This window comes from Epinephelus fuscoguttatus, linkage group LG10, assembly GCF_011397635.1.
Source record: "Epinephelus fuscoguttatus linkage group LG10, E.fuscoguttatus.final_Chr_v1".
In the NCBI taxonomy this organism is placed as follows: Eukaryota; Metazoa; Chordata; class Actinopteri; order Perciformes; family Serranidae; genus Epinephelus; species Epinephelus fuscoguttatus.
In genome coordinates this window covers 18437232-18448493 of record NC_064761.1, presented here as the reverse complement: position 1 = coordinate 18448493, position 11262 = coordinate 18437232, and the positions used below count along the sequence as shown (strand labels likewise).

Below are 11262 nucleotides of genomic sequence, written 5' to 3'. Positions count from 1 at the left end.
AGGTTTTAACAGATCTGGGGAAAACTGCATTCTCCTACTCTGCACCTCTGACATGGAAATCTCCAAAAAGATCTAAAATTAGAAACACTTAATACCCATCACTAAATTTAAGGGCATCATAAAGAATGTGGTGACAGAGACGTGGATTTCTGTGTTTATATTGTATTTGTTGCATTTCAAATGTTTTGATCTGCTGCTACCTCGGCCAGGTCTCTCATGTTAAAGAGATTTTCAATCTCAGCGGGACTTCCTGGTTTAATAAAGGTTACGTAAAAACTTTTAAGATAATAACAGCTTATGTATTCACACAATGCTGCTACCAGAACTCTTCCAAGAACATAGCTGTAATATTATTATTATTATTGTTATATTTTGCCATTGTCAGATGTGCTCTCTGTCATTATACATCCATTGTTTTCCTTCATTTCAGGTTTGACTAGTGCTCTTTTAATTATGTCATCTCATTGTGCCCTCTTCTGCAGCGGCACCTGACTGGAGTATTACTGCCACCTATGTCTTTTCTCGATGAACCAACTTAGCCAAGTATTGGATGGAAAAGCACGTAAATGTGCTTTTTCTTTAGCTGAGTCTCTGAAAATTCAGTTAAAATTTGTGCTACATTTGCACTACAAGTGACCCTGAAGAAGTCCCATGGCAGTCACAACATGTTGGTCATATTAAATACACTGTGCCATGTAAAGTTAAGGCATTTAAATTTATTATTTTTTTATTCAGACTATATTCCAGCCTTGCAAAGAGCCCCTCACAAATGTGAATAACTAACAATGTGTTTGTCTCTCATTGGTTTCTAAAGCAGACAGAGAAAAGAAAAAGAGGCTCAATAATTTCTTTTAATTTAATTTCATTAAAACAGGATAAATAGTGCATTCGTTTGGACTATTTTCAGGCGCATATTAATGCACTTTTTAAATATATTTTGCTGCAACGGGATGGAAAACCAAACTATAATTGCCAGATTTATTGAAGGAACCTGTGTAACGGTGGCTCTCTGATGGATTTTCAACAGTTTTTGGAGAATAATGGAGCTCTATGGCACAGCGGAACAAGCTGTAGGCTTTGGCTGCACAGAAAATATTTGTTAGAATCAATTTTGTGTTGTTTTGGTCTTTTCATGGGTCTTTCATGGTCTTTCTGTTGACAATAAGAAAAATATAGAACATCACACCAATATCTGTATCTGAAAACACCTTTCAAATCTCTGTGTAATACAGGTCTATACGCTGAGTCCTGCTGCCAGTTTTGATTTATTTTTCAGTGAACATTTCTACTGGAAGAACGGTAGCTCCTCACAGACAGAATAATGTACGATAAGCTGCACTAGTCAGGAATAGTTTCTTCAAGGCTGCCATGTATGTTGTTAGAAACAGACACTGTCTTGACTGCAGTACCAATTACTGCATATGTGTATATATCGTAACTATGATTTTATTATGTTGTAAACTGTGAATTTCATTTCTACCTTTAATTGTTGCCAGCTGTACATAGAGAACGTGCCGGTTGATTAAAGTGAATTTATTTGTGTTTATTTATTGTATGTGGACTAAATATATTAGAGGTCTATTTAGGAACAGTCTGGTGCTACTGTGAGAGAGGATTGGTGTTTTTACTTCAGTTTGCTATAATCAATAAGCCAATGCACAGACACACACACTTACACTGTACTATGTAATAAACCAGCCCTCTCCGTGTGCTGCTGTGAATTGTGAATACACAATAAACAGTACGACTCAGACTGTAAAATACAATGTTTCCTTCCACTCTGATAACACAGATTTTTGGTGTGAAGAATAAGCCCAGAGATGCATAAGAATGAAACAGTATAATTTATTTTCAGTTCACAGTGCATACATTGTGTGCAGTTGTACCAAGTTACTCATCAATAGCACGTTACTGTTAGATTGACCTCAGCTGTTTAAGACAGTTGTTTTCTCTGCAAAGAGAACATGCAAGTGTGCACAGAGTTAGAAAATCAGTAAATGGCATACCGAAGAATTATTCATCATCACAATACCCAGAAGAGAGACTGAGAAATAAAGTTGCTTACAGTAACTCGTCCAAAGTTGTCACTACACTGAAAATCTGTTTAATGTGTGGTTAAAGGGAAGTGATGTTAATATCTTTCTCACTCCATAGTACCTCTGTCTGCTACATAACCTGTCACCTACCGCTCACTCCAAATGTGTAACTTCAGGACAATTATATGACATATTTATTGATTACTTTACACTCAAAATTTAGCAGAGTACTCCTAAGCCTGCAGACACTGAAATGCAAACCCCCGACAATCATTTCTTTGTATTTTTTCCCACACACCCCTACGGTGAGATTTACAGTGGCCAGTAACCAAAGTAGAAATGTTTTCTTCTACATTAAATGCAAGGCAGATGACATTTAACCCTACAATACCCAATGCAAGGCAGAATGAGTGTATCGTACGAGACCTGATGTTATTTCCATCGTTCTCGATTTGATGGAAGGGCTAAATACTGAAATAATAATTAATACCAACAGAATAGATCACAAAACTAAACATAAAATTAAAAAAATCATAGCATACAACACATACAGGTACATTCATGCAAATACGACAGTAAGCATTGTACCGTGTACGAGCAAGCGTCAGTCTCTGATTATTTTGATTAGAAGGTGTCAAATGCTTCTGAACATGAACAGCTACATGGGACATTTGTTAATATTCTCTCTATTTTTTTCTTCTTCCAAAAATAAAATCTAAAACATTCAAATATAAGGTATCTTTTTTTCTCTCTTTACAACATGTAACACCGATCATATATTATCCATGTAAAATAAACTCAAGCCAGCAAAAATACATGTCTATTCAGTTGAAAATAATTTTTCATCATTATGAAATCAACTAGAGAAACTCTGCTGAGTCTTCAAATGCAGCTAGCTCAGAATGAGTGTTTAAAAAGAGAGAGAAAAAACAAAAGGAGCACAAACTATACAAGGAATCACCTAAAAGGACAACCAAAGAGAGAACTTGATTTACAAAAAAATAACTCGGAGGAGTTCAAAGATCTGCTATTAAATACAGGCAGGAAGATTCCCACCGACCACTGCAGCAACGAAAAACACTGAGTAACTCCAGCTGGACTGCAGCCGAAACTGAACAACAAAACAGCTATAAAAACAACGCTAGTACCCAAGTTCATTTCAGGTCAGTTTCTAAGGACCAAGGTCTGTTTATCATATAAATACCATAATGCTCAGTGGTCCTGACGGTGATTTAAGGTGGTCTGAAAACATTGCATACACCTCCTTTCTATAATACTGTACCTTGTTGTGAGTGTACTCTGACTGTATAAGGCACACACCGTTCTGTCGCTGACACACCTCAGCTCACACACACTTAAATAGACTTTATTTATTTATTTAGGGACACATGAGACGTACTCCCACTAGAAACTAGATTGATTGTGATTATTTTTCAAGTTGAATTGTGCATTATAATTTCTGTTAAAGAAAACTGACCTATTTTTGATCATTTTAAATATTTGCATAGTATGTTTTTTTAAAGTGTTTACAATGACTAAGGCCAGTGCAGAGTTTGTTCTGGAGGTTTTCTTTTCCCTCCTCCTTTTTGGAATTACTAGGACTGATTCCTGGGCTTTTAGAAGCACGCCAAAGACTTTATGAGCAAATCGTTAACGCAGAGCAGCACTCAAAAAGCGGAGAAATAGCTGCTATTAAACTGCCACACCGACTGGCGTCTGGCATAAATCATAAGAACAACGAACCATAAATGTAATAATCCCAACACAAGCACATGAAAAAGCTTTTTCTTCTTTTCCCCGGGTTTGTGGCGACGCAGAGAATGATGGGAACCCACAATCTCTGGACGCGGCGTTTCTCTCCACAGGAGAGTCTGTTAAAGAAATACTTTAGACTCTGTACACATTACATCCATGCAGCTACTCTCGGAGGAGAACCGTATTGCTTCATTACAGTACAATCATCAACCACTGCTTTACGTTACAGTGTGTGACTCGGACCTTAAAGGACAGAGATTGCATTTCCTCCTGTGAGCAAAGAAAGGAAGACAGACAGAAAGACAGACTGAGTTATGTGACAAGTCTGGTGATACTGTATATTTTGTCCTACAAACAGGGAAGCTGTCCCCAAAAATTGCATCTTTTACTCCTGTTTGAGTAACATCTACGAATCTCAGCTGTTTTACAAAACTACTGAATCTTTTTTAAAACTGAAACCATATATTTGTGACCCATTTTTGTATTCAGTAGGATCAAATGGGTTTAATGCACTGTTTTATAGGATTATAGGAAAACGTAGTGTATCACCAGCCTTATCCTTTAAAGTACAACTCTTCCACATCCACTCAATTCCACGTTAGCTCTCTGCAACAACTGGCCACCATTTTTAAGGTCGAGCGTGAAGGTCAGATGTGCTCAAACAACTCAAAGGCAGAAATTACAAGAGACAACATGAGGGTAAGAGTGATGATAGTGGAGAAAGGAAAAGAAAAAGGACATGGAGGACTGACTTTTTCAGATCGTCCACTTTAACTTTTAACTGTCTTCGCTTCTCGTCAGAGTGACAGGAGCGTCCCGAAGGAGGAGCACGGGAAGAGGACAGAGACAGAGAGAGGTTTCTACATGCACATCTCGTTATCTGGAATGCTCTTTAAAAACAGCAGCTTAAAGCACATCATAATATATTAATTACTCTATTAACTGTTGCATTTAAGATCGCAGACTATCAGAGATTCTGATCACAAAGTACCTGTTGTGGTATCTGTAGATTAAGACACCAGAGTATCAAAAACAAATCACATGTCCACTTAAGGCATGGTGATAATAATACAACATTTATATTACACAGTGTATGAGTAGCTTCAAAGGACCAAGTGTCTCACTTTGCTGTTTTTGCTCGAAAGATTTTAGTACCAGGTGGTCAAGACTGAGTACATTTGTTAATCTACAAGTGCAAATTTAATTTGAAATGTTTGGAACATGTGGTTAAAAGTCATAATGATGTGTTGAGGAGATATCATCCCTTCTTGATCCTCACAAAGTACTGAGCCTTTTCTAAGTTCCTTTAAGTGAAAATAACCTATTGGCTACCTACATTTAACCCAAAATGTAATTCTTGAGTCTTCTTTTTTTCAGATTTTACATTGTGAATATGTTAAAAGATGAAAAATACAACATGTTGTTTATAAATTTAGATGATCACAGACAGACATACTACGATGAGCAGTAAAAATACCTCCTTATCAAGTGTCTGATGCTTTTTGTAACTTTGTTATTGAGTTTATAATGTTGAATTTTCTTAAGACAAATGAATAATCCCTCTGTACTCCAAAAACACACCACAAATATCAACACCACTTTTTTGTTTCCATTGCAAATCAGTGTATTTCAAATGCTTTTTTAAACTATGTAGAGCTGTTATTTTCAAAATTCTTACTAATCAAGAAATAAGTTTATGTGTATTGGAAACAGGTCGAAATATTCTTACTACACAGGCAGATTTTTTCACTTGTCTTAAGAAAATTAGCTTTTTTGGGGCTCTATTTTACACAGAAATCTTTAAACGATGGAGAGCTCTGCCGTGCACCCATCCTTCTCTCCCTGTGTCTTGCTCTAAAGGCTGTAACTTTCCGTTTGTGTCTGCCGTTACAACATCAAATTTGTTTATGTTTCCTGATAACTGAGTGTTCAGATAAAAAAGATGATGTTCTCTGAGACTGTGGCTAGTTGTAATAGAAGATCTACAGTGAATAGATTTCAGTAGACACCGAGTCGTTGGCGTCCCTACGACTCCTCTGCGGCTTTGCTCTGAACCTGGTGGTGACTGTTGTTGCAGTGAACCTGTGAGAGCTGCAGGCTGGTGTGGAGGACCGAGCCGAGGCAACACATGGACTCAATCTCCTCCAGGAGGCCTTGATCCTGCACCACGGCCGCCCCCGAGCCTTTACCCTGACCCAGGCACAGGCCCAGCCCCAGGAGCCCCTCCTTGGACACCTCTTTTTCCCAAGGGACCTGCATAGCTGACTGGCTGTTCCTTGGCGGGCTCCCCTGACCCTCGTGGTGGCCCTTGCTGCCCTGCCGCTGGAGGGCCTTTTCCTGGTAGTGCCTCACTGTCTCCTTGGACAGGACCTTCCTCCGCAGGATGGTGGTGGAGGCAGTCTGGTTCTGGGGGGCCTGAGGAGGCTCTGTGTTGCCTTGGGGGTCTGAGATGGTCCGAGGCCGGCCCGCTGGAGGAGAATAGTTCGGGGCAGAAGCGGGTGCTGGAGAGCTGTAGGTGTGAGAGAGAGCCGGAGATGGCGGTGTAGGTGTAACTCTGTGGGACAGTAAGGGCGAGTAGGAGTAACGGTCTCCTGGTTGTCGCCCTGGAGGTAGAGGGTGAGGGTCAGAGTTGAGCAGATGTGAGCTGGAGATATCAGCCTCCTTGGCCGGGGATGAAGCTGTGATGACTGGCACTGTGGGAGCTGCGGCGGGTTTCTTTGACACCTTCAGGCTGACCTTGTTGGGCTGCCTGCGTGGGGATGGGGGAAGGTGTTTTCCATGGACCGCACTGTCATCCTGGCCCAAATTCCAGCCTCCCTGATCCCCGCCTCCACCACAGCCACCCTCATCTGCAGGTTTAGATTCACTTGAAGGTGTGGGCTTGCTCTGGAACAGAGGAAACACGGGAATACCATTAAAGAAATTCCTTTATGAAGGCACCCAGGTGTCATCAAATATCTGGTATCTAAAGTCTGTCAAGGAAAACGGAATTGCCTGTGTCTCTTAATGCCATCATTCTGAACACTGTTTACTAGCGCAGTTCACTCCAAAATCAAAAATACATATCTTACTCTTACCTGTACTGCTATTTATCAGTCTAGATTGTTTTGGTGTGAGTTGCTTAGTGTTGGAGAAATCAGCCGTATAGATGTCTGCCTACTCTGAAATATGATAGAACTAGATGGCACTCGGATTGTGGTGCTCACAGCGGCAAAAAAATATATTTCAAAAACTCAACAGCAATGTCTCTTTCCAGAAATAATGGTTTTTAGAGATAGTCCCTACACAAGTCAACCGTATCACTGCGCAGAAGGAAGTGTGCATCTACTCATGGATGAGAGGCTTGTGTTCTTGAAAGCTAGGGATGTAAACACGTAATGGCGTCCTCCTCGGCTGAGCTGTAGTGTTAGCTAGCTCAGTGGTGCTAGGTGAGCAAGCAAAAGAGGCACGCTTCCTTCTGATTAATTGGACCACCAAGTTCTGTTCTGTTTCCAGATCTGATACCTTACGAATTGTGATAAAAATGCATTTTAGTACATATTTTTTTCTGAGAAAGAATACAAGACTTTGAGAGGTAGATAAATGGGGTCCAAGGACTGAAAGGGTTAATATCTGTAGATATGCTGTGCATAAAAATCACTGAAGCAAAATTCAGTTTTGTTTTCATGGACATTTCTAAATAAGACATAAAGATGCAGACTTCCCGACTGTCTGTCTGTACACAAATTTATTCCCGTCCAACCAATGTATCTTCACATATCTGGGCACAGTCCTACACCTATCAATGTATACTCTTTCTGTCACACCACCCTGCCCTCCTGAACTTCTAACCAGTGACAGGCCTTCTAATAATCTAGTCTTCCTCAGTCTATCTTGCATACCGGAGCCTTGTAGTCCAAATCATCCATGGACCTGAAGAAGTCCAGGCTCTTGGCAGCACTGAGTTTGCCTTGCTCCACTGTAGTGGTGGTCAGAGAGTCTAGGATTTCCTCCAGCAGGTTCATCTGGCCTGAGTGGGCGCAGTCGATGTCGAGCTCTAGTGAGTAGGAGTCGTCACTGTCCTCAATGTATGAAGGGACATCCCCGCTGTCCTCTGATGAGATCCTGAGACAGAGGCAAGAACAGGTGAGAATTCCTAAAAATAATTCTTAATGTATGTTTTGTATTATTGCGAATATCACAGTGATCAAGTCAACAATTATACTGCTACAAGCAGTTTCCTTGAAAAGAAGTCGTTACAGTGCATGAGTGACATTTGTGAATGTGTGCTGTTATTAGATATGTCCACTTGGGGGCAGTATAATCATGAGTAAAAAAGAGAAAGAATGCATCTGCTTGGAAAAGCAACTTTCAACCTGCCATCAACTTTTCCTTCATAAAACGAATCAGTCAGCCTGTAAAAAGTTCTAACATCTCGACATACGTGACATACATACTTGAAACGACATGAAAACGGCTTCGGTCCCAAAATGTTGTGATCATAAAAATAGGAGTACTTACTTGCTCGCATTGTCCAGATCATCATCATCGAGCCCGTAGCCGAGATCCCGAGGGCCCATGCTCATGGGATACTTGTTGAAGTTTTGCTGTTAATGAGAACAACACAGCAAGTGGATGTTGTTAGACACAAAGCATAACATGATAAAACAATAAAAGTGGACCCAGGGGGGGCTCTCAGCTTAAAGATACAAAGCATGGAGTCTAGACAGAATATGGTGCTGTGCTTATGTACAGCTTTTCATAAAGCTATGAGCTGGAACATGATAGAGAAAAGATGCAGGCCTGTGTCTGGTGGGTCCTCATAAGACTGGATTACCAGCTTGTTTTAATGAGCCTGGACCCTTAGGGTTGAGACTAAATTTGTCAAATTTGGGTCTAGGGATAAAAATCTTTAAACCTCCCTGCAGTGTTTTATCAAACTCAGCATTATGTGTGAACTAAAAGCTACGTACGCATGGTGAGTTGAGATATGGGCGAGTGCATTAATCATTTGCATTAGGACACTGGTGCATGTGATCGTATTTGTCATTGCAGAGTGTTGAATGATCAGTGTGTACTGTAGTTGTCTGACACAGAGGGTTTAATAAGCCACCTGTGTACCATATTTAATGGGCGGGTTAAAGAAGAGACAGAAGCTTTACGGAGCAGGGCAGGACTCTCCCCATGGGAGCCCGAATCTGCCCCAGGCCACTTATTAACATGCCTTCCACTACGACGCACATGTTCCTCTCTCACTGCATGTTCACTTATGTTAACACTATCTCTCACTTTCTAATTTACACTCTTTCCATTTTGCCCATTTACCTTCTTACATATTGCTGCACACCTCCTGCGTCTGCTCTTTTGGTGATATAACTCAAATTGTCCTTCAGTATTGTGTGTTTTTGTACACACACATAAGCACTCATGGGGTACAGTCAGCATTACAGGGCACTGCAATGTTTTCCCTGTTTTATTTTAATATGGGCTTAGCTCCACCTCTCTGACTTCTCAGCTTTTCTCTCTGTAAACTCACGTTAGCCACATTATCAAAGCCCAAACACTGAGAAAAAGCCTCTTTACAACCCTAAAAGTGAGCAGAGCACAGGGGGTGCGTTTAAGGAGTGAAGTCTGTCGTGTTTGTGTGCGTGTGTTGTGGTTGTGTTGCGGGGAAAATCAGAAACACGAAGGTGAGTAATATGAAAGGCAAAAGAAAAACTGAACACAAGGGCAAAAGGAGGAGGAAGGGAGCTAATGAAAAAGGGAAGGAAGGAAATATCGAGAGGTGAGGAAAGATTCCTCAAAGCCCCAAAGAATGATGGGAATGGGGGGAGGAGGGGGTAAGTATTGAAACCGTGAACCAAGCCGGTCTTGATTAGCCGACACAGTGCCAGCCAGACAGGCGGAATGTCACGTGTGGCTGGCCTGGCCTCATTTAGGGCCCTGTGTTCGGCCAGGGGAGACATACACACACTCAGTCACATACGCACACTATTACAAAAAAAAAAAAACCCACAAAGAGTTAAAGTGCCATTTTCTCCATAAAAGTCAGCGAAGGAGATGTGTGCAGTAGCCACTTAAGCCTCTCAGCCATCGGGCTAAACACGAACACATGTGGTGGCACTGCTGATTGGCCTAGCCGCTCCCCTTCCATGGTAGCTTGGAGCTATAATGAAAGAAATTTCAGAGGGGCTCAGGCCTGGGATCCCTAAACAGCCTTTAATGGATTCCTGTGTCAGGGCAGTAAATCTGGGGCCAGGCCGACATGCCAGCCAGCCAAAGCGGGCCAGCAGAGCGGAGATGCACCTGTGAGACACTTGAGGAGGGTGGGGTTTGGACGGAAACGCTTACACACAAACGCTGCAAACACGTGACGCTGTGTGTTCACGACGCGTGCAGTTATTTAGACTGTGCGTTTGCGCAAGGGGGGTGTGTTTAGGGAAGCGGGGGCCCCTCTCTGTGTCTAGGTGTTTATTAAAGCAAGGTGAACCCAAACACAACCAGACACAGGTCATGAAGCCTGGCCCTCTGATCTCTGTTACAGCTTCGGTGCCGTCTACAAAAGGAAGTTCCATAGGGAGCAGTAACTGGATGGTACCTCACTTCACGGCTTTATCAATTTGTCATTCCCTCTCTTCACTGTGACCCTTTAGTGCGGCAGTTAAGATTAAACTATTTACAACAACCAAGCATTTTACGACAGGATTTTTTCTTTTAATGGCCGACATATTCCGTCCATTTTACTGGTAATGTGAGATACAAAATATGCTTTTGTCAGTCACTTACTCAACATAATATTGCAGCTCCTCAAAAGCTGTCAAAATCAGCAGCATCAGTTAAGTCTGAGATCTAAAATTAGATGTCAATGCAGAAAAAACAACAATAAAAAATATAGACTGTTCAAATTTAGACATTCACAATGAGATATTCTCAACCAGTGCAAACAGGTCCCGTGTTGAAGCCGCGACAGCTCTGCCACAATCCCGTACCTCCCCAGGCCTGACAGGACAGGGGGGGAAGCATGAAATAGCAGAACAACAGATTATCATACTGCTCCTTCATTAGCTTCTCGCTGTCGGCTAATGGGAAGCTGAAAGGTGAAAATGAAAAAGTGATTCTCCCCTCCATGCCTCCCTGTCTCCCATTTTCTGCCTCCATCACTCTGCTGTCAGTGACAGATGTCACCGTTTCTGTCTGTCTGCCTCTCGCTTCCCCTTCCTCTCCACCACGTCGCCACGAGTGAGACTGCACAGATCGCAGGGAGAGCGAAGGAGTCAGAAGGAGACACAGCAGAGGAGGAGAAGTCATGGAAAATAATAAAAGTGGTCAGGTTGTTTCGGTAAAACTAGCTCCAGTATTGTGGAACGAGGGAGAAAATCCTCTTGTTGCTCAAATCAAGGCTAAGATTTGACATCCTTTACCCTGAGGGAAACGCTTCTTAATTATTTTTATATTATTTTGTAATCTTTTTTACTTTGATCCAAGTTCCCGA

The 11262-nt window shown here is 41.6% G+C and overlaps 1 protein-coding gene across 2 annotated transcripts in view; it reads right to left on the bottom strand.

Moving 5' to 3' along the window:
• Positions 1-1821: 1821 nt before the first annotated feature.
• The window catches only part of dennd1b (DENN/MADD domain containing 1B), a 117864-nt gene continuing 108423 nt past the window's right edge, over positions 1822-11262 (bottom strand). For both annotated transcript variants that reach the window (XM_049587363.1, XM_049587364.1), the window contains 3 exons: positions 8292-8377; positions 7673-7895; positions 1822-6677 (listed from right to left, as the gene is read on the bottom strand). In XM_049587363.1, the coding sequence (XP_049443320.1) occupies positions 5817-6677; positions 7673-7895; positions 8292-8377 (1170 nt within the window). In that variant the 3' untranslated portion in view covers positions 1822-5816. The remainder of the gene's footprint in view (positions 6678-7672; positions 7896-8291; positions 8378-11262) is intronic.